At 43.0% G+C, this 24,382-nt stretch overlaps 1 protein-coding gene across 4 annotated transcripts in view; it reads right to left on the bottom strand.

The window, feature by feature from the left end:
* Nucleotides 1–215: 215 nt before the first annotated feature.
* LOC139274997 (uncharacterized) overlaps nt 216–24,382 on the bottom strand; it is a 288,146-nt gene continuing 263,979 nt past the window's right edge. The window contains exons 4-5 of one of the 4 annotated variants that reach the window (XR_011595646.1): nt 2,374–2,440; nt 1,730–2,270 (exon numbers count right to left, since the gene is read on the bottom strand). Coding sequence is in view for 3 of the 4 variants with exons in the window: in XM_070891824.1 (XP_070747925.1) it covers nt 1,655–1,818 (164 nt within the window). In the remaining variant the exon portion in view is untranslated. Of the gene's footprint in view, nt 2,271–2,373; nt 2,441–24,382 lie in introns of all 4 variants that reach the window. The other 3 variants (XM_070891824.1, XM_070891828.1, XM_070891827.1) reach the window with 3 other exon arrangements.

Raw genomic sequence — 24,382 nt, 5'->3', positions numbered from 1 at the left:
CCATTTTATGTGTGGCCACTTTAAACTTATATGCGGTTAGATATATCTAGCAGGTGCCTAATGCCTAGTGTTCTGGTATATTCTAAAGGTGCCTACCTCCTACAACAAAACTGAATTAAACTTCCACTTGCCCCTTCCACTCTCTCCTCACCTTACATCCTTACCCCTCCCTCTCCCCTTTCCTCTCCCAACTCATCCCCACCCCCTTACCCTCTCCTCTACCTAATTCTTCTCCTTTCTTTCACATTTCTTCACTTTGCATAACTCTGTAGCAGCTAGCTGCACTGTCGTCACTCTACCTTCCTTTCCTTCTCTTTACCCTCCCCATCCCCTACTATCCTCAGTGTCTATTCTCCTCTCCCCTTACCCTCTTTCCCCTCCTTTCTCTTCTTCGCTCCCCTCGTCAAACCCTTCCTTTCCTTGTCTCCTGACCCACTCTTCTCCTTTTCCCTTCCCTGTCTTCACCATCATTTCCTCACTCTCTTCTCAACCCCATCCAACTTTTTCTTCACTCCCTCCTCTTTTGTCTCCACTCCTCTCTCCATCTCCCTACTGCTCACCTCACCTTCTATGCTCTCCTCTCATTCTTCCCCCCCTCTTCACTCCCCTTTACCTGACTTGCTTTTTTCCTCCCCGCTCACTTCCTCCCTCACCTGTCTCTCCTTAGTCACCTTCCAACTGCCTCTATTCTCCTCATCTGCCTTCAATATCTTCCCATCCGCTAACTCTGCTTAGTCTGAAGTGGTCTCGACTCCCCATGTGCAACACCACGGGAGACTGATTAGTTGCAGAAAAAAATGGCTGTGTCATTTAAATGATGTCATTAAAAAAAATGTTTTTTAATTGCTTCTAACAATGTCCAAGTATGGCTCTTTATATACGTTGGCCCTGAATTTGAAACTGACCACAACTTTTGGATTTGGTGCGCATGCACAAACCCGAAGCTGGGGTCTGTCAATGACAGCTCCACAACTGGCTGTGCCGTGCCCACCTCCACTTGACCCCCACAGAAATCAGTGAAATCGCATAAATCACTGAAACAGACGGAAACTTCGGCTCTACCGCAGTAAGTACACTGTTAAATTAAAAGTTCCATCCAAAGAGATTAGATATAATTGGGGCTTTAACAGCGTATTGACTGCTAAACAAAAGTTAAGAGCCTGGAAAAATAATTTCAATTTTGTGCAGTGTGAGATTTGTTCATTTTAAGAAATGTTTTAAAAACATTTTTAAGTTTGTGCATCTTTATTTTCGGTTTGCTTTTTCCCCATGTGAGAGCTCCAACCTTTGTTTTGCTCCCTCTAACTACTTAAAAAAGTTGGGGGTCGAAATTGCCCATTTTGCACCGCCCGCCACTGGGGAGCAGCTGTGTAGAGCTAACCAACTCGCCCCAGTAGCGCCCTGGAACCCGCCCCTACAGGAAGTGGAGCGCATCCTTCCTGTGATGGGTGGTAACTGCAATTTTGCGGTCGGAGCAGAACTTCTGCGCCGGGTGAAGGTAGTCCAGCCCCGAGTCGGTTACTGCCCCCAATCGAGGCGCTGGGGAATTTCTCCCCCTTAGAATATTAAGGGCTTACCCACTTCCTTGTTTGCTGTCTGTGAGAATTCTGCCTTTTGATTAGCTGCTTAGACAGCCTGTTGATGTCACAACAATTCACAAAATGGAATCCCTATTAACTTCCGTTGAATTGAATTCAAGGTCAGAAAACTCAAAGCTCTCGACACGGATTGCGAGATCCCTGTGTGGAGTGTCTTCGCTTTGCTGCTGGCTGCAAATTCCGGGCCAATATTCAGCTGTGCATCTGGCAAGCCTGGAAACTTTGTAATATGAATATGAATCGGTGATATGCAGGCAGGAATATCAGGAAATTATACACAAGTTTAAATTACCTCTTGGGTTCTCCTTAACGTATTAAAATACACCGGTTGAATCCACAGCTGGAAATCCGTGTCATATATTAAATGAGTGAAGGCCGACTTTCTGATTGCATTTATCCTATTTAGTGTCTCAACTTGTGATCAACACCATGTGAAATTTGTTAGTATGTAGGCCTCCAAGATTCCTACTCATAACCTCTTTCCAAATTATGTTTGCATTTAACTAAAAGACTATCCATGTATTATTCACTTTGCCATAATGATGTTTATTTAAGCAAGTGAAATGCTACATGTGATGTAACTGAATCAGATCAGCAGGCAACAAGGTATTCATTTGCTTCATCGATGTCATGTCTTGTGGCTGTAAGTTTTAAGAAATCCTGATGATGAAACTGCAATTCAAGAAAACAATTTTTTCATGTTATTAGTTTTTCAGTGTGGCAAGTAATAAATGGTTGTTAAAGCTGAATACTTAACATACATTACTCATAGTACCTTCTCTTGTTTAATTTGTCCTAGTGTACTGGATGTGATAATAATGGACTCTCAGATTGGTAATAGACTAAAAAATAGAAAAAGATATCATTAAGTTTTTGTCATGCAATTAGTATATGTTACCAAATTCTGTACAATTCAAAATAATGCACAGTATGCTTGACTTAGATAAAATAAACTAACAGCTTTTTTCCTAAAAATGCCACAGTTTTCATTAATATTATTAATGCTGTTAGAATTCTATTCTACATTACATGAAATTGTTCAAAGAAAGGTTTCGACACTTGTGCTGCATGATATGGTACAAGTAATTACTAAACCGACTTTTGGATTAGACGTAAAACTGAGATGTTCCCAGGGATTTTATCTGAGAGCTTTCTTATCTGTAATGCTCAAAAATACATTATTGGTTCATACTAGGGGTATTCTTATCGTGAAAGTACCCTACAGGATAAGAAAGAAATTTAGAGCGGATGCTTTAGAAACTGAAAAAAAAAATATAGAATTGATGTACTAATGAAACATCAAGTCGATAGTTTAGATTGTGCAGCGCCCCGTTCGGGGCGATAACTTTCACAGGAGTTCAAAAATATCGCCGGGCGCTGTGCAAGTGAAGCCGATGCGAACTTTGGGTTTAATGCTCCGGGAAGGAAGTGGAGCGCTAAATCAAGCGCTACCACTTCCCTTGGAGCGCTAAACCAGGCAAGAGGGGTGGTAGCGGCAGAGCGTTGCACAATGTCCAGTGCAGCGCTGCCGGGATCCGAGGTTCCTTCCCTCCCTTAAAGGGAAGGACCATTGCTGGAGGCTCGACAATAAATCAACACCCCTGCTCACCGACAGCAGCCGCCATCCACGACGATCAGCCACAAACACTCGAACAGAGTGCAGGGCTGAGCAATCGCGGTCGAAGAAAAGGGAAATAAAATGCACAGAGGGTTCTGCAAGATTTTTCATGTACCTCACTGGCGCTCCCTTTAAATGCTGCTCCCCAGCGGCCGGCCTACCATACAACGCCTCCTGCAGCTGCTGGTGTTGACATCCAACGATGCTGCAGGAGGCGGAACCGAATTATGCATCTGGCGCGGTACCGGAGCACTGTGCACCGGATGACGTCACGATCTCCAGGGCACAGGGGATCGTGGCATTAGGGTTTACCACCATCGCTAAATGCAAGGCAAGTTCGCGGGCATCAGTACTCTCGCCGTGCCTGGTCGCAGAGCCGGTAGTACCATGTTATCCCTCCCCGGAGGTGCTAACGGGAGGCAAAGGAAGCCAATTTCATCCCCATTGAGTTAGTGTACTGATAAAGAATAGAGTTAATACCTTAGAATGTGAAAACTAGCCCTGGAACATAGAACTGTTGTACTAAAAAGGTAATAATACTGGAGACTATGGGCTCAATTTTCCCCAATGCCATTTTTTTTGTGTATTGTAAGAGTTACACTCATTTTTTTTGGCCCCGGCTACGCCAAAAAAATAACGAGCAAGTTTACCTGTTCTATTTTTTTAAATTGGCGCCACGCAGCCTATCCTTTAGCTTTGGGGGTGTGTAGCCGATTGTCTGCGTCAAAAAAACGATGCCCCCCGTGTGTCCTTGGATGCTCTAATAATGACTTCACGAGGCAATGTGTTGCACTTGAACTGTAGTGACCTTAGTCCTTTATTTGTTAACTCCAGAGTGAGGATCACACCTGGTGGCCTGCCTTTTATACTCGGTCAGGCACACCTGTACAGGTAACCTACAAGTCTCCCACTGCTGTGCCCTCAGGTGGTACACCTTGTGATAGTACAAACAGTAGCCATGTAGGATACACGACATCACTCTCCCCCAAGCCTTTAGTGCAAATCGCCTCTGCATTGACTGTGCTCTGGGCTTAACTCTATCTGGTTGACCCTTGGCGGGTCATTTCAATCTTGGGTGAGTGGTTGGTGCGGTAGAATGCTGGTGGTTGCTGTCTGTGTGTGTCCCTGACCACTCCATTCTCCCCCTCCCACATATAGGTTATGCCGGAGGCTCAGTGCGTTCATATACATTCAAGCTCAGGAAAATCATTTGCATTCATTTGTGGTTCAGTTGTGAGACCAGTACGTTAAGACTGGTGAGTTACATTATCGATGCGTACTGAGGGTCGGTGACCGACCGGTGTGTAAGGACAAACTAGTTCAGAACTGCTGGATGGAGTCCAGGCAGTCTGGTGGCGGCGCGGTGCCCAGTGCTGGCAGTGGGAACCCAGTTGGCTCAAGTTGCCTGCTCTTGGGGCTGTTGCCGTAGTTCCTAGCATCAGGCAGGTTCACAGATGCCTGTGACCTCGCTGTCCCTTCTTGCGCCCTGGGTCACTGCTGCTCCTTGAGGGGCTGTCGTCTAGCAGTGCACAGGGAACAGCTGACTCGCTAGCCTGGGCGTTGTTTGGTTTGGGATCCTGGCTGGTCTCGGTTCCCTTTGGGAGGACTGTAGCGAGTGACACTTCGTTTCCAGGTATGGCCTTGGTGGCGATAGGGTCTGGGGGCTGTGCCTTAGCACAGTTTGCTCTTCCGGGCTCGTGGCGGTTGGTGCCATCGGGTGCCTGAAAGGTGGAGCTGATCAGTGGCAGGGTATCCATACCGGTGCCGTTTCCCTCCTGAGATCACTTGCTCTGCAGCTCGTGTGCATTGGCTGCTTGTGGCTACACTCCATGGTGCATAACTCTGGTCCCGGGGACAAAGACTACAGCATTGGGTAGCTCGCTGGACCTGTGTGCTCCCGATGGGTGTCTGCCCATTGCATTGGCTGCGTACAGTTGAAATCCTACATCGCACAACTTTTCATTACTTATGGTGGATACTCTGTAGCTCCGATCGCGATCGTGCAACTTTTCCTCGCTGGTTGCATGTACACAATTCTGATCATCAATTACACATTTTACATGATCGCGCAACTTTCCTTTGCTTATTGCATGTACACAACTCTGATCATCAGTTACACATTTTGTCTCTAACTTACAGTTGCTATTACTTGGCTTCAGTGTGTGGAACTGTCCCTTTAATTGTAGTGGGTTGCAGGCCTCCATTAAGAGAGCCTTGCTTTCTTTACCCCAATCCTCTTCTCCATTTGGTGCCACGTATTGCTCCATCAGCGCTGCACATCGTGGTCTGGCCGCGGCCATCTTTTTCTTCAGCGCATCACCTCGTTGTTTGGGCGCCATCTTTCCTCGATCCACAATGTCGACTGCGGTGATCCTTTTTGTCATGTATTCAACCAGCATTGTAACCCATGTATAATCTGACCTAAGTTGTACACTGTGAGAACAATGACCACTAGGTGGGAGACACTCCGAACCTGGACCATCAGCTACAAAAGGGGAAGCTCCACCCACCTTCATCACTTGAGTGCTAAGGAATAAAGGATAGGTCACAGACTGACCTTCTCTCAAGCATGGGCCTCGTGTGCATTTATACTGTATAGTAAGGACCTATCAATGGCGATGAGCAACTGGGATTTAAACTACGCGAGCATGGCCACTAGCAGAACAGACGAGAGATACTGTGTTAAGGAATGGTTGGGACAGAGATTCAACATTGTTAAAGCAGCACACAGTTCTCCAGGCAGACAAGGGCAATCGTGCATGCCCCAACATGGAGTCGTACCCAGAGAGGGAATTCGACAGAGACAATGGCAAGTTGAACGGCGATTCACACCATTGCAAGAGACAATGTGGCCAGTAATGGGGCCATCAACACCTATTAATGGCGCATTCAAGTACAGTCACAGGGGCAGACAGGGACGATTGACTGGCAAGGGACTTTTTGTTTCCAACAGCAGCTCATGTTGGAGGCGTGGAGGCACATACTCAGCCGGAGTTTGCAGAGATGAGCAAAATACCAGAAATTGCAGAAATGAACGCTGGGAGAAATCGCTGGAAGCTGAAGTTCAGCGAGTTCATGTGGAGCACGTATACAGTTCATACACCAGGACGCCACCGATAATGATGAAAGTGCTCCTCAATGGCATCCCAGTATCAATGGAGCTAGACACAGGCGCCAGCCAGTCCCTGATGGGTATCAAACAGTTCGAAAAGTTGTGGGTGTCCAAGGCCAGGAGGCCAAAATTATTGCCGATTGACGCACAGCTACGGACTTACACAAAGCAGATCATTCCGGTGCTAGGCAGCGCCACAGTAGTCATGACCCACAAAGATTCGGAGAACAGGTTGCTACTCTGGGTTGTCCCGGGGGACGGACCCGCACTACTGGGAAGGAGTTGGCTTGCTGTCATGAACTGGAAATGGGGCGATGTCAATGCAATTTCCTCTGTGGAGCGAGTATCATGCTCACAGATCCTGGACAAATTTGACTCATTATTTCAACATGGCATCGGCACTTTCATGGGTGCCAAGGTAGTGATTCACATAAACCACGACGCCAGGCCAGTACACAAGGCCAGAGCGGTGCCGTACGTGATGCGGGAAAAGATAGAAGGCGAATTGGACCACCTGCTGAGGGAAGGCATCATCTCGCCAGTCGAATTCAGTGACTGGGCGAGCCCGATCGTGCCGGTGCTCAAGGCGGATGGGTCGGTCAGGATATGTGGTGATTACAAGGCCACCATCAATCGGGTGTCACTCCAAGACCAGTACCCGCTACCGAGAGCGGAGGACCTCTTTGCGACGCTATCCGGTGGCAAACTTTTTTCAAAATTGGACCTGACCTCAGCTTACATGACGCAGGAGCTGGTGAGTGAGTCAAAGAAGCTGACCACCATCACAACACACAAGGGGTTGTTTGAGTACAACAGATGTCCGTTCGGGATTCGCTCGGTCGCCGCGATCTTCCAACGAAAGGTGGAAAGCCTCCTCAAGTCGATTCCAGGGACGGTGGTTTTTCAGGATGACATCCTCATCACGGGTTACGATACTGAAGAACACCTCCACAACCTGGAGGAGGTGCTACGCAGACTGGACCGGGTAGGGCTGCAACTGAAAAAGGCAAAGTGCGTCTTCCTAGCTCCAGAGGTACAATTCCTGGGGATGAGGGTAGCAGTGGACAGGATCAGCCCTACTGCGTCCAAGACGGAAGCGATTCAGAGAGCACGCACACCCCGTAACACGACGGAGCTGCATTCGTTTCTGCGACTCCTGAACTATTTTGGAAACTTCCCAAATTGAGCACGCTGCTAGAGCCGCTACACGTGCTCCTACGCAAAGGTCGCGAATGGATCTGGGGGGACAGCCAGGAAAGGGCTTTTAATAGAGCACGTAATTTATTATGTTCCAACACTCTGTTGACACTATACGACCCATGTAAGAAACTTGTGTTAACGTGTGATGCGTCGTCCTATGGTGTCGGGTGCATGTGTATATGCGGTAAAGAAAACGCACCAGTACCTGTTTGGCAGGAAATTTGAGCTGGAGACAGATCACAAGCCCCTAACGTCCATTTTGGCCGACAACAAGGCCATAAATGCAAACGCATCGGCCCGCATACAGAGGTGGGCACTCACGTTAGCAGCCTATGACTATGCAATTCGGCACAGACCGGGCACCGGAAACTACGCCGATGCACTCAGCAGGCTCCCACTAGCCACCACTGAGGGGGCTACCGAGCATGCTGCTGAGATGGTCATGGCTGTTGAAGCTTTTGGAAGCGAAGGCTCACCCATGACAGCCCGTCAGATTAAAGTCTGGACAAATAGAGCCTCGCTATTGTCTCTAGTCAAGAAATGTTTCCTGAATGGGGACTGGGCAGCCACGTACAGGGCATGCCCTGAGGAATTTAAACCATTTCACAGGCGCAGGGATGAACTCTTGATTCAAGCCGATTGCCTACTGTGGGGAAACCGAGTAGTCATGCCCCAGATGGGCAGAGAGGTGTTCATCAGAGAACTCCACAATGAGCACCCGGGCATTGTCATGATGAAGGCAATTGCCAGGTCACACGTTTGGTGGCCAGGGATAGACGCAGATCTGGAACTTTGTGTTCGCAGGTGCAATATGTGTGCTCAGCTGGGCAATGCGCCCAGGGAAGCTCCCCTTAGCCCCTGGCCATGGCCTGCCAAGCCATGGTCACGCATCCATGTGGACTACGCAGGTCCTTTCATGGGAAAAATGTTTTTGGTTGTCATAGACGCCTACTCCAAATGGATCGAGTGTGACATTTTAAATTCAAGCACATCCTCTGCCACGGTAGAAAGTCTACTGCAATGTTCGCCGCCCACGGTCTACCGGATGACTTGGTCAGCGACAATGGCCCGTGCTTCACAAGCACTGAATTCCAGGACTTCATGGCAGGCAATGGAATTAACCACGTCAGAATGGCACCGTTCAAGCCGGCCTCAAACAGCCAGGCAGAATGAGCAGCGCAGATAATCAAACAGGGGATGCTCAGAATCCAAGGGGGTTCCCTACAAAGACGCTTATCACGCCTCGTGTTGGCATATAGATCCCGACAACACTCGCTCACAGGGGTTCCACCCACAGAGCTGCTTATGAAAAGGACGCTCAAAACCCGGTTATCCCTTATACACCCCACCATGAAAGAAATTGTCGAGAGCAGGCGCCAGCCACAATATAACTACCATGACAGGAATGCGAGGGCGCAATGTATTGATGTAAATGATCCTGTTTTTGTCCTCAACTATGCTGCAGGGCCCAAATGGCTCGCAGGCACTGTGATTGCCAAAGAGGGAAATAGGATTCTGGTAGTTAAACATACCGATAGAAAATCTGCCGCAAACACGTGGATCAAACAAAAAGGAGGTTCAGCAATCCCATCGAAGAAACAGAGGAAGAACACGACGTAGAGTTCACTTCACCACAGGTGACCGAACACCGGAACCAAAGGGAGGAGAGCCCAATCACTGTGGGCAGTCCGGACTGGCCTGAGGCACCGCAAACAGCAGACACTCAGGCCAGCGCCCAACAACCGGAGCCCCAACTCAGGTGCTCTACAAGAGAACGTAAACCACCAGAGAAACTCAACCTGTGATCCCAATAAGACTTTGTGGGGGAGGTGATGTCATGTATTCAACCAGCATTGTAACCCATGTATAATCTGACCTAAGTTGTACACTGTGAGAACAATGACCACTAGGTGGGAGACACTCCTAATCTGGACCTTCAGGTACAAAAGGGGAAGCTCCACCCACCTTCATCACTTGAGTGCTAAGGAATAAAGGATAGGTCACAGACTGACCTTCTCTCAAGCATGGGCCTCGTGTGCATTTATACTGTATCGTAAGGACCTATCACTCTTCTCCCCGGGTTCTGCCACTGAAGCTGGGAAGTCGCCTTTGGATCCGATTTTCTTCCTCTGGAGTCCTGCCACCGGAGCCTGAAAGGTGCGTTCGGGTCGTCCCGGCTGGATTTCCACGCAGTAGTGCTGAGTGGTCTGTGCCTCGGGTGCTGTGCTGGTCTGCTTTCTGGTGTCGGGTCCCCCCTCAAGTGAGGGCTTGCTGTGCCTCCGAACGCGGAGGACGTCGATCGCTGGAGAGGTGAAGTCTTCCCACTTCCAATGGATCTTCTCCATCCACCTTCTTCGGAGTAGCGTTGGTCCATCACCTGCAACAATCCACAGAGGTAAGCTGTGCACCGCGCCATCATGGAGTACCTTTACATTCAACTACAAAAGACTGGGATAAGTTCATCGGTGTCGGTGCGCAGCTTTGCCTGAACCGGGGCCAACTTGGTCGTTCAGCTTGATTGTCCCATAGTCTCTCAAAGGCTTCTTGATTCATTACTGACTGGCTCGCCCCCGTGTCCACTTCCATGAAAACTGGAACGCCATCTATCTCGACTTCCATCCTCAACGGGGAACACTCGGTGGTGCAGGTAAACATGCTATATACCTCATCGTGGGGCTGAGCTGCCTCTCTGCTTATCGTTTCATAATCTGCGCTGGATTCATGGCCATTTGCAGACTCTTCATCGACAGTGAGTCATATTTTTCTTACACATTTACTGGAGGTGGCCCTTTGTGCAGCAGCCCTTGCATACATAGTCTTTAAAGCGGCACTGGTGAGCCCTGTGATTCCCTCCACAATGCCAGCATGGAGCTACTCGATTAGCCCCCCATCAGCGGACTCTGAGTTAAGGGACTCGGAGGCTGAGATGGTTCACGTTCTACAGTCCACACTGTGCACAAAACCTGCCGGGTTTGAGTCCTGAGAGTGAGTTATTTGCCTCGAACCGCAGGTCGAGGTCATGAATGCCTGGCTCACAGAGATGGCCTTCTTCAGTGCGAGTGTGGTATCCGCCGACAGTAGCTTATGAAGAAGGCCCTCATGGCTGATTCCAACGACAAAAATGTCCCGCAGCACTTCGTTGAGGTAGTCGCCGAAATCACACGGTGCCGCCAAACTCCTGAGGTCTGCGGCGCATTTCGCGATTTCCTGGCCTTCAGGCCATTGGTGGGTGTAGAACCGGTGTCCGGCTGTGATGATGCTCTCCTTGGGCTTGAGTTGCTCATGGATCAGTGTTACGAGCTCCTCGTACGTCTTGGTTGTTGTCTTCGCTGGTGCCAGAAAGTCCCTGATGAGGCGATAGACAGTGGGCCCACAACTGGTTAGCAGGATAGCTCTGCGCTTATCAACCAGTGTGGCCGGATCGTCTCCTGCCAGGTCGTTTGCTGTGAAGAAATGTTCGAGCCTCTCCACGAAGGCGTCCCAATCATCACCATCGGCGAACTGCTGCAACGTACCAAGGGTAGTCATTTTTGCGTGAAAGTCTGTAATCTTGTCGGTAATTGTTGTGTCTTGGATGGTCTAATAATGACTCCATGAGGCAATGTGCTGCACTTGAACTATAGTGTCCTTAGTCCTTTATTTGTTAACTCCAGAGTGAGGATCACACCTGGTGGCCTGCTTCTTATACTAGGCCAGGCACACCTGTACAGGTAACCTACAAGTCTCCCACTGCTGTGCCCTCAGGTGGCACACCTTGTGATAGTACAAACAGCAGGCATGTAGAGTAAATGACAGCTCCCTTCTGCACATGCGCAAAAAAAGGGACGTTTTTGACATGACCGCTATGGGCACGCATGCCCAGTACAGCTCCCGGTCTGCATTTATCCACTTTTAAAGAGCCAGTTGAGTGTGAGAACTTTAATTCTTAGTGGAAAAATCGGAGCTGCAATACAATATGCAATGCGGCTCGAGAACCAAGAATTCCTTACAGGGTGAAGTGGAGGCACTGATTACTGTAATTGAGGCCAGATGGCACGAGCTGGACACCAGCAGAGGTCACATAAAGAAATTATTAAATTGAAGAGAGTGAAACAAAGGGTCAGAGAGAAACACATGGATTGTTAAAAAAAAGGTCAGGTAACTATTACAGGATATCCTTGTGCATCTTCGAGGAGCATACATGAAAGGTGGCTGTAATACTATCACAGGCAAGCCAAGAAGACCTATGTCTACTTGTATGGAAGATGATGGGTAACAAATAAATGTTGTTCAAGGCACTGGGAGAATTTGCTGCTCTTCTTCAAATAAGAATCTTTTTGTTAGCCTCAGAGAAAAGATCCGATCTCGGTTTAACATCTCATTTGAATGACAGCACCTCCAACAGTGCAGCACTCCTTCAGTACATCAAATGGATGAACTTCAACAATTGTACATCCCTGTCTGGAGTAAAAATAAAACGGGGAAGGTGGCTCAACTGTGGCTAACAAGGGAAATTAGGGATAGTGTTAAATCCAAGGAAGAGGCATATAAATTGAGCAGAAAAAACAGCAAACCTGAGGACTGGGAGAAATTTAGAATCCAGCAGAGGAAGACAAAGGGTTTAATTAGGAGGGGGAAAATAGAGTATTATAGGAAGCTTGCTGGGAACATAAAAACTGACTGCAAAAGCTTCTATAGATTTGTGAAAAGAAAAAGATTAGTGAAGACAAACGTAGGTCCTTTGCAGTCAGATTCAGGTGAATTTATAATGGGGAACAAAGATATGGCAGACCAGTTGAACAAATACTTTGGTTCTGTCTTCACGAAGGAAGACATAAATAAGCTTCCGGAAATACTAGGGGACCGAGGGTCTAGTGAGAAGGAGGAACTGAAGGAAATCCTTATTAGGCAGGAAATTGTGTTGGGGAAATTGATGGGATTAAAGGCCGATAAATCCCCGGGGCCTGATCGTCTGCATCCCACAGTACTTAAGGAAGTGGCCCTCGAAATAGTGGATGCATTGGTTATCACTTTCCAACAGTCTATCGACACTGGATCAGTTCCTATGGACTGGAGGGTAGCTAATGTAACACCACTTTTTAAAAAAGGAGAGAGAAAACGGGTAATTATAGATCGGTTAGCCTGACATCAGTAGTGGGGAAAATGTTGGAATCCATTATTAAAGATGAAATAACAGCGCATTTGGAAAGCAGTGACATGATCGGATCGGTTCAAGTCAGCATGGATTTATGAAAGGGAAATCATGCTTGACAAATCTTTTAGAATTTTTTGAGGATGTAACTAGTAGAGTGGACAAGGGAGAACCAGTGGATGTGGTATATTTGGACTTTGAAAAGGTTTTTGACAAGGTCCCACACAAGAGATTGGTGTGCAAAATCAAAGCACATGGTATTGGGGGTAATGTACTGACGTGGATAGAGAACTGGTTGGCAGTCAGGAAGCAGAGTCGGGATTAACAGGTCCTTTTCAGAATGGCAGGCAGTGACTAGTGGGGTGCCGTAGGGCTCAGTGCTGGGAACCCAGCTATTTACAATATGCATCAATGATTTGGATGAAGGAGTTGGGTGTAATATCTCCAAGTTTGCAGATGACACTAAGCTGGGTGAAGGTGTGAGCTGTAAGGAGGATGCTAAGAGGCTGCAGGCTGCATTGGACAGGTAAGGTGAGTGGGCAAATGCATGGTAGATACAATATAATGTGGATAAATGTGAGGTTATCCACTTTGGTGGCAAAAGCACGAAGGCAGAATATTATCTGAATGGCAGCAGATTAGGAAAAGGGGAGGTGCAACGAGACCTGGGTGTCATGGTACATCAGTCATTGAAAGTTGGCAGGTACAGCAGGCGGTGAAGAAGGCAAATGGCATGTTGACCTTCATAGCGAGAGGATTTGAGTATAAGAGCAGGGAGGTCTTACTGCAGTTGTACAGGGCCTTGGTGAGGCCTCGCCTGAAATATTGTGTTCAGTTTTGGTCTCCTAATCTGAGGAAGGACGCACTTGCTATTGAGGGAGTGCAGCGAAGGTTCACCAGACTGATTCCCGGGATGGCAGGACTGACATATGAGGAGAGACTGGATCGACTGGGCCTGTATTCACTGGAGTTTAGAAGGATGAGAGGGGATCCCATAGAAACATATAAAATTCATGACTGGACAGTTTAGATGCAGGAAGAATGTTCCCGATGTTGGGGAAGTCCAGAACCAGGGGACACAGTCTTAGGATTAGGGGTAGGCCATTTAGGACTGAGATGAGGAGAAACTTCTTCACTCAGAGAGTTGTTAACCTGTGGAATTCTCTACCGCAGAGTTGTTGATGCCAGTTCATTGGATATATTCAGGAGGGAATTAGATATGGCCCTTACGGCTAAAGGGATCAAGGGGTATGGAGAGAAAGCAGGAAAGGGGTACTGAGGTGAATGATTAGCCAGATCTTATTGAATGGTGGTGCAGGCTCGAAGGCCGAATGGACTACTCCTGCACCTATTTTCTATGTTTCTACTCTGCTAAACTGTCTGGATAGATTATGTGCTCAAGACCTGATGTGGCACTTAAATATGTGACATTCTGAATCAGTCGGGAGTGCTATCACTGACTGAAGCGTAACACCTTCTCCTCAGTACTTCTGGTCAGACTCTGCGTATGTAACAAATGCAGAATTATAAAGAAAGTAAGCCTAACTATTGTGGCATTATTTTTATTCTTAAAATGAAGCACTCCTTAAATGACTACCTGTCCATCCAGCTGTTTGGGGGTCCGGGCAGCATTCCTGATCTGGAGCCTCTGATGGGGCCCCATTGTGGAGGTTGGTAGTTCTCATCTTAATGGGCATACTGTATGGCCTCCAAATTTATATGGGGTCCTATTGAGATTGGAAGAGTTGGAATTCCCAATGCAGAGTCCCTACCACGCACTCTCATTTGGGGCAGTTGAAGGTTCCGTCGCAGAAAAGGCCTCCCAGAAATTCCCAGCAAAGATCTAGCTGCAGTTACAGTAGAAATGTACCAGAAGGCTGTGAAAATTTGGGACCAGTTGTCAACTATTAGTAATAAAATGATTTTATTTAAATTAGAATTTACTATAGTCTTTTTGAGAGGATATGCATCTGACATTTTTCTGCTGACAGGTTGTGGCCACTGGTTGGATGGTTTATGCTTACAATGTGAAACAGACTATCCACATCATACATCCAAATTAACACAGCAAATAGAAGATATACCAATTTTGGTTAATTAGTTATGCTTATCACTAAGTATCTTTAATTACATTTTTACATATAAAAACTTTTAAGGCAAAATAAATATGGTTTTGGTGGCAATTATATTTATTTACAAAATGTTACCATCTAACAAAAACATCAGCCTATACAGTACCTTCATAGTCTTCATTTGTTGTAAACGGAGAATCCTCTTGTGAAAAATCTTGCTGACATCCAGGACTATGGGGCGTGGAGCTTCGTGAGGATCTTTCATCATGTCTACGACTGTGAGAAGTTTCTCTTGTTGACCTTGGGCTTTCTGAACCTATATTTTGTTTCAGATAAATGTTGAACTCCTCTTGCACAGTCATGGGGGATGAAGGTAGGTTTGCTCCTATTATTGCTGGGCCGAAAGACAGTCCCACAATAGTCACTGGTTTATCTGCCAAATCAGCCAATTTCTGATCTGATGTCCAAGTTGAAGAACCCTCGATTTTCATAGATTTTGGCCTATAACTGGGTGATGCTATGGAAAAATCTACCTCAAGACAATCGTCACTCCATTTGCACTTTAAGTTTTGTTTTTTATAAGGGGTATTCAGTTTCAGCAAACTTTTACTTGTGGCTGAATAGGAGCATTTATCCACTGATTGCATTTGTATAGATTGCTTTGCCACATCTACTTCAACTTTATCTTTAAATTCCAGTTTTGGACTGACAGAAAGTTCTTCCATACTATTTACACTGTTGCTTTCCTTACCATCTTTACCGTTTGTTGTGCTTGCCAATAACTTCTGTTCAGCAGGAAAAACTGTATTAATTTTGCTCAGTTCAGATCTATTCAATCCTGTTGTACTTCCTTCTCCAGTCTCTAACAGTTGCATGCATACTGGTGGAGCAGGAGGTATAAAACTACTCAAAGAGTTCTGAATAATATTGGGAAAACCCTGTCTGTGATTTATGATCCGGTTGTTTGTATTTATTCCCAATGCTTCCTTATATTCCTCACTTAGCAATATTAGCTCATTTACAGAAACAGCAATATCAACATCGGGACACTGGCTAAAATGGGATAGAACCAGTTTTGGAGGAGATGGAATGAATGTGTCCACTGATCTTCGGATATGCAATGGTATGCCCCACTGATGCTGAAATCTTTTCATTGTAATGTGCCATTCTACAATGTCAACTGTTTCATTATACTGGAAGGCTAATTCCATACCGATATGCTCTATTTTAGCTCCAGTTGCTTTATTTGCTGGAAGTAAAGATGGTGCTTCAGGAATCATTTCTACTGACTTGGCAAATGTAGTTGCAATACCCCAAAGATTATTAATCTGTTTGTGCTTTAAATTCATATCCAAGCGATCAATACTATTTTGTTCAGCAAACAGAATATATGGTAATCTTGGTCTCTTAAATCCTTTGCCAGGTGTTATGAGTTTTGGAGGATAAGTTTGTTTGTACAACTGTGTTACCATTTCAGGTAAACAATCAAGTTTACTAGATAAATTTTGTTTTATTAAACACGTATCTAACCTAATGTTACATTCTGGTTTAAATTTGTCAACAGTAGACGTCCTCCTTTCTCTCTTTTTCATTTTGACACTTTTCTTAAAACTTCCAAAATCCGAAGTATTTTTCTGTCCTTTGTTCAGAAGAGATGTACACTGGGAATAAGCCATTTTATAATACTTTGTTATGTCTTTGGTTCTGGACCTTACTCTTTTCTTTTTCTTAATTTTAAATTGTTTTATGAAATCCTTTATTAGTGGAGGAGGTACCATAAATTCACTTAAAGATGACTCAATAAGCCTGGGGAGGTCCCATATATGATTTACAGTCCTTTTCTTTGTATTCATTTCTAGTGCCTTCTTGTGCTCATCATTTATGAATGCTAACTCAACTGGAGCAATAACGATTTCAAAATCAGGCTGTGGACTTAGCTGGCTTATAATCAGTTTCGGAGCAAGTGGGATAAATGCTTCTGCTGACTTCTGAAAATGTGATGGTAAGCCCCAAGTACGTTGAAGTTTTTTCTGCAAAATATGACATTCTAGAAACTTCTTGACTTCTTCACAAAAATATGTTGTTGGCCCACCTACAGGCTTTATTTGAACTTCACTAGTCTTAATTGGTGGAGGTACAGGTGGTCCTTTGGGAATCATCATTGGTGGTCCTTTGGGAATCATCATTACCAATGACTTTTCATACAGCGTTTCAAGTCCCCAGAGATATAAAAGTTGTCTGTGTTTCAAGTTCATCTCTGTCCGATCAATATCATCTTGTTTAGTAGAAGGAATATATCGTATTCTTGATTTTTTAAATCCCCTGCCAGGTGCAATTAACTTTGGTAAAGGTTTCTTTGATATTGGAGGATAAGTATTTTTGTAGAATTCCTTTATCAGTTTAGGCAAACAATCCATTTTAATTTCCAGACACTGGTTGGTCAAGCTCACAGCCAGATTATTTTTACACTCTGGTCTGAGGTTAACATTGGCAGACATTTCTTTTACTTTATGTATGTTTACCTCATCTCTTTCACGTTGTGAAAATAATTTTCCTCCTTTGAGTCGGAAGTTTGTACCCTGAGAGAACACTTTATAACTCTGATCTAAATTGTTACTGTTAGACATTGTGTTGTTTTCTTTCCGATTTTTTGATGGTGGTATGAAGTCTTTATCATCTGGAGTAGGAGCCATAAATTGCATTAATGAAAAGTCAATAACTTTGGGAAGACCCCATTTGCGATTTATAAATCTTTTTTTAATATTTTGCTCAAGGGTTTGCCTAAGTTCGTCACTAAGAAATGCCAGTTCAGAAGGAGCAACAACTATTGCAAAATCAGACTTGGAATTTAGCTGGGATAGAATCAGTTTTGGAGCAGGTGGAATGAATACTTCTAGTGATCTTTGAATATGAAACGGTAAGCCCCAATTGCACTGAAGTTTTTTCTGTGTGATGTGCCATTCTAGTCTGCCTCTAGCTTCATCTTTAATGAAACTTGTTTCCATACTCACAGAGAATATTTGAGCTACATTTCCCTTGATTGTTGGAGGCACAGGTGGTCCTTTAGAAATCATTCTTTCTGTTGATTCTTCGTACAGATTTGAAATTTTCCAGAGATGGGTCATCTGTTTATGCTTTAAATTCAACTCCAAGAGATCAACAGCATTTTGTTCAATGAATGGTAAATAACGTGGTCTTGGTTTTTTAAATCCTTTACCAAGTACAATAAGCTTTGGCAAAGGTTTCTTTGATTTTGAAGGATAGGTGCTTTTGTAGAATTCCTTTACCATTTCAGGTAAGCACCCTGTCTTAATTTCTAGACACAGCTTTGTTAAACAGATCTCTAGTTTGTATTTCCATTCTGGTTTGAAGCTAGCAAGAAAAAAATCCTCATCAATTTTCTTTGTTTTCTTGCTTCTGCCATCCTTTTCATATTGTAACATGGATAATTTCCCCCTTTTGATTGTTGGGACTGTGTGTTGAGGAACCATTTTATTTTCTTTATTGCCCACATTAGTATTGCTGGAAACATCTGGAGAAGTACTCATAAACCTATTCAAAGATGATTGGATAAGCTTGGGAAGACCCCACTTGCAATTTATGATCTTTTTCTTTGTTTTCATCTCCAATATTTTCTTATGCTCATCACGAAGAAATGCTAGCTCAGTTGGAACAATGACTACTGAAAAAGCAGGCTGTGGTTTTAGCTGGGATGGAATTAGTTTTGGAGCAAATGGAATAAATGCTTCTTCTGATCTCTGAATATGTAATGGTAAGCCCCAATTGTACTGAAGTTTTTTCTGGGTTATGTGCCATTCTAGCCTGTCTCTTGTTTTATTTTTAATGAAAGTTGTTTCCATACCAACAGGCTCTATTTGAGCTCCACCAGCTTTTATTACTGGAGGCACAGGTGGCCCTTTAGGAATCATCATTTCCAATGATTTTTCATAGAGAGTTGGAAATCCCCAGAGATGGGTAATCTCTTTGTGCTTTAAGTTCAACTCCAAATGATCAACTGCTTCTTGTTCAGTAAAAGGCATATATGATGATCTTTGCTTTTTAAATCCTTTGCCAGGTAAAATAGCCTTTGGTAAAATTATCTTTGGCACTTGAGCATAGATAGCACTATAGGCATCCATTACCAGTTTAGGTAGATACTCCATTTTAATTTCTAAACATTGCTTTATTAAGCAGAAATCTACAACAGCTCCACATGTAACTCTGAGGTTATCATATACCTCACTATTCTTTTTTGCTTTTATGCTTTTTTGATACTTTAGTGCGGGCAACTTTCCTCTTTTCATCTGGAGAATATTGCTTGCAGGAGGCACTGCTCGTTTTTGTGGCTGTAGTAGGAAATCGTTCATTTGTGGGGCAACAGGTATAAAACTCCTTAGAGATAACTGAATTAACTTTGGAAGACCCCATTTGTTATTTATAATTCTCTTTTTCATATTCAGTTCCAGTATTTTCCAGTGTTCATCACTAAGGAAGGTCAGCTCAACGGTCGCAACAACTATCACAAAACTAAGCTGTGGTTTTAGCTGGGATGGAATTAGTTTTGGAGCAAGTGGAATAAATGTTTCTTGTGATCTTTGAATACATAGTGGAAAGCCCCAGTTGTGCTGAAGTTTCTTCTGTACAATATGCCATTCTAGTCTGTCTTTAGTTTCATTGTCAATGAAAGTTGTTTCCATACCCACAGGCTCTATTCGAGCTCCACTTGCTCTGATCCCTGGAGGCACAGGTGGTTCTTTCGGAATCATTAGTGCTGTTGATTCATCATATAGGGTTGCAAGTCTCCTGAGATGGGAAATCTTTTTGTGCTTTAAGTTCAGCTCTAAGCGATCAACAGCATCCTGTTCAATAAAAGGTATGTACAACAATCTTGGTTTTTTAAATCCTTTACCAGGTTCAATTGGCTTTGGAAATGGCTTTTTTGGCATTGGAGGATAGACAGCTTTATACATCTCATTCACTATTTGTGGGAAACAACAGATTTTAATTTCAAGACACAGTTTTATCAAACATATATCTAGCCTGTCCTTACATTCTGGCTTGAGTTTAGCAGAAAGACACATCTCTCCGACATTGTTAAGTTTCAGCTTTCTGCTACCTTTTCGATTTTGTTTAGAAGACATTTTTTTTTTAGTCTGTAAAAATGTATTCATTGGAGTATCTATTTTTCTTTTTCTCACTTGAATATTACTAGAAGATATCTTGTTTCTTTCCATCACATCAGATTGCAGCACAAGAGAAGCCATAAAATTATTTAAAGAATACTGAACAGCCTTGGGGAGGCCCCATTTGTAATTTATGATTCTCTTCCTTGTATTCAGTTCAAGTCTTTTTCTATGTTCTGAGCTTATGAAGGTCAATTCAGGTGAAACAAAAAACAAAACAAAATCAGGCTGTGGTTTTAGCTGTGATGAAATTAGCTTTGGAGCAGGCGGAATAAATGCTTCTTGTGATCTCTGAATAAGTAATGGTAATCCCCAGTTATGTTGAAGTTTTTTCTGTGTGATGTGCCATTCTAGTCTGCCTCTCGCTTCATCTTTAATGAAACTTGTTTCCATACTCACAGAGAATATTTGAGCTACACTTCCCTTGATTGTTGGAGGCACAGGTGGTCCTTTAGAAATCATTCTTTCTATTGATTCTTCGTACAGATTTGAAATTTTCCAGAGATGGGTCATCTGTTTATGCTTTAAATTCAACTCCAAGTGATCAACAGCATTTTGTTCAATGAATGGTAAATAACGTGGTCTTGGTTTTTTAAATCCTTTACCAAGTACAATAAGCTTTGGCAAAGGTTTCTTTGATATTGGAAGATAAGTATTTTTGTAAAATTCCTTTATCAGTTTAGGCAAACAATCCATTTTAATTTCCAGACACTGGTTGGTCAAGCTCACAGCCAGATTATTTTTACACTCTGGTCTGAGGTTAACATTGGCAGACATTTCTTTTACTTTATGTATGTTTACCTCATCTCTTTCAAGTTGTGAAAATAATTTTCCTCCTTTGAGTCGGAAGTTTGTACCCTGAGAGAACACTTTATAACTCTGATCTAAATTGTTACTGTTAGACATTGTGTTGTTTTCTTTCCGATTTTTTGATGGTGGTATGAAGCCTTTGTCATCTGGAGTAGGAGCCATAAATTGCATTAATGAAAAGTCAATAACTTTAGGAAGACCCCATTTGCGATTTATAAATCTTTTTTTAATATTTTGCTCAAGGGTTTGCCTAAGTTCGTCACTAAGAAATGCCAGTTCAGAAGGAGCAACAACTATTGCAAAATCAGACTTGGAATTTAGCTGGGATAGAATCAGTTTTGGAGCAGATGGAATGAATACTTCTAGTGATCTTTGAATATGAAATGGTAAGCCCCAATTGCACTGAAGTTTTTTCTGTGTGATGTGCCATTCTAGTCTGCCTCTAGCTTCATCTTTAATGAAACTTGTTTCCATACTCACAGAGAATATTTGAGCTACATTTCCCTTGATTGTTGGAGGCACAGGTGGTCCTTTAGAAATCATTCTTTCTATTGATTCTTCGTACAGATTTAAAATTTTCCAGAGATGGGTCATCTGTTTATGCTTTAAACTCAACTCCAAGAGATCAACAGCATTTTGTTCAATGAATGGTAAATAACGTGGTCTTGGTTTTTTAAATCCTTTACCAAGTACAATAAGCTTTGGCAAAGGTTTCTTTGATTTTGAAGGATAGGTGCTTTTGTAGAATTCCTTTACCATTTCAGGTAAGCACCCTGTCTTAATTTCTAGACACAGCTTTGTTAAACAGATCTCTAGTTTGTATTTCCATTCTGGTTTGAAGCTAGCAAGAAAAAAATCCTCATCAATTTTCTTTGTTTTCTTGCTCCTGCCACCCTTTTCATATTGTAACATGGATAATTTCCCCCTTTTGATTGTTGGGACTGTGTGTTGAGGAACCATTTTATTTTCTTTATTGCCCACATTAGTATTGCTGGAAACATCTGGAGAAGTACTCATAAACCTATTCAAAGATGATTGGATAAGCTTGGGAAGACCCCACTTGCAATTTATGATCTTTTTCTTTGTTTTCATCTCCAATATTTTCTTATGCTCATCACGAAGAAATGCTAGCTCAGTTGGAACAATGACTACTGAAAAAGCAGGCTGTGGTTTTAGCTGGGATGGAATTAGTTTTGGAGCAAATGGAATAAATGCTTCTTCTGATCTCTGAATATGTAATGGTAAGCCCCAATTGTACTGAAGTTTTTTCTGGGTTATGTGCCATTCTAGCCTGTCTCTTGTTTTATTTTTAATGAAAGTTGTTTCCATACCCACAGGCTCTATTTGAGCTCCACCAGCTTTTATTACTGGAGGCACAGGTGGCCCTTTAGGAATCATCATTTCCAATGATTTTTCATAGAGAGTTGGAAATCCCCAGAGATGGGTATACTCTTTGTGCTTTAAGTTCAACTCCAAATGATCAACTGCTTCTTGTTCAGTAAAAGGCATATATGATGATCTTTGCTTTTTAAATCCTTTGCCAGGTAAAATAGTCTTTGGTAAAATTATCTTTGGCACTTGAGCATAGATAGCACTATAGGCATCCATTACCAGTTTAGGTAGATACTCCATTTTAATTTCTAAACATTGCTTTATTAAGCAGAAATCTACAAAAGCTCCACATGTAACTCTGAGGTTATCATATACCTCACTATTCTTTTTTGCTTTTATGCTTTTTTGATACTTTAGTGCAGGCAACATTCCTCTTTTCATCTGGAGAATATTGCTTGCAGGAGGCACTGCTCGTTTTTGTGGCTGTAGTAGGAAATCGTTCATTTGTGGGGCAACAGGTATAAAACTCCTTAGAGATAACTGAATTAACTTTGGAAGACCCCATTTGTTATTTATAGTTCTCTTTTTCATATTCAGTTCCAGTATTTTCCAGTGTCCATCACTAAGGAAGGTCAGCTCAACGGGCGCAACAACTATCACAAAACTAAGCTGTGGTTTTAGCTGGGATGGAATTAGTTTTGGAGCAGGCGGAATAAATGCTTCTTGTGATCTCTGAATAAGTAATGGTAATCCCCAGTTATGTTGAAGTTTTTTCTGTGTGATGTGCCATTCTAGTCTGCCTCTCGCTTCATCTTTAATGAAACTTGTTTCCATACTCACAGAGAATATTTGAGCTACATTTTCCTTGATTGTTGGAGGCACAGGTGGTCCTTTAGAATTCATTATTTCTATTGATTCTTCGTACAGATTTGAAATTTTCCAGAGATGGGTCATCTGTTTATGCTTTAAATTCAATTCCAAGTGATCAACAGCATTTTGTTCAATGAATGGTAAATAACGTGGTCTTGGTTTTTTAAATCCTTTACCAAGTACAATAAGCTTTGGCAAAGGTTTCTTTGATATTGGAAGATAAGTATTTTTGTAAAATTCCTTTATCAGTTTAGGCAAACAATCCATTTTAATTTCCAGACACTGGTTGGTCAAGCTCACAGCCAGATTATTTTTACACTCTGGTCTGAGGTTAACATTGGCAGACATTTCTTTTACTTTATGTATGTTTACCTCATCTCTTTCACGTTGTGAAAATAATTTTCCTCCTTTGAGTCGGAAGTTTGTACCCTGAGAGAACACTTTATAACTCTGATCTAAATTGTTACTGTTAGACATTGTGTTGTTTTCTTTCCGATTTTTTGATGGTGTTATGAAGTCTTTATCATCTGGAGTAGGAGCCATAAATTGCATTAATGAAAAGTCAATAACTTTGGGAAGACCCCATTTGCGATTTATCAATCTTTTTTTTATATTTTGCTCAAGGGTTTGCCTAAGTTCGTCACTAAGAAATGCCAGTTCAGAAGGAGCAACAACTATTGCAAAATCAGTCTTGGAATTTAGCTGGGATAGAATCAGTTTTGGAGCAGGTGGAATGAATACTTCTAGTGATCTTTGAATATGAAACGGTAAGCCCCAATTGCACTGAAGTTTTTTCTGTGTGATGTGCCATTCTAGTCTGCCTCTAGCTTCATCTTTAATGAAACTTGTTTCCATACTCACAGAGAATATTTGAGCTACATTTCCCTTGATTGTTGGAGGCACAGGTGGTCCTTTAGAAATCATTCTTTCTATTGATTCTTCGTACAGATTTGAAATTTTCCAGAGATGGGTCATCTGTTTATGCTTTAAACTCAACTCCAAGTGATCAACAGCATTTTGTTGAATGAATGATAAATAACGTGGTCTTGGTTTTTTAAATCCTTTACCAAGTACAATAAGCTTTGGCAAAGGTTTCTTTGATATTGGAAGATAAGTATTTTTGTAAAATTCCTTTATCAGTTTAGGCAAACAATCCATTTTAATTTTCAGACACTGGTTGGTCAAGCTCACAGCCAGATTATTTTTACACTCTGGTCTGAGGTTAACATTGGCAGACATTTCTTTTACTTTATGTATGTTTACCTCATCTCTTTCACGTTGTGAAAATAATTTTCCTCCTTTGAGTCGGAAGTTTGTACCCTGAGAGAACACTTTATAACTCTGATCTAAATTGTTACTGTTAGACATTGTGTTGTTTTCTTTCCGATTTTTTGATGGTGGTATGAAGCCTTTGTCATCTGGAGTAGGAGCCATAAATTGCATTAATGAAAAGTCA

Source organism: Pristiophorus japonicus, chromosome 10 (assembly GCF_044704955.1).
Source record: "Pristiophorus japonicus isolate sPriJap1 chromosome 10, sPriJap1.hap1, whole genome shotgun sequence".
NCBI lineage: Eukaryota > Metazoa > Chordata > Chondrichthyes > Pristiophoridae > Pristiophorus > Pristiophorus japonicus.
This window is presented reverse-complemented; position numbering and strand designations above follow the sequence as displayed.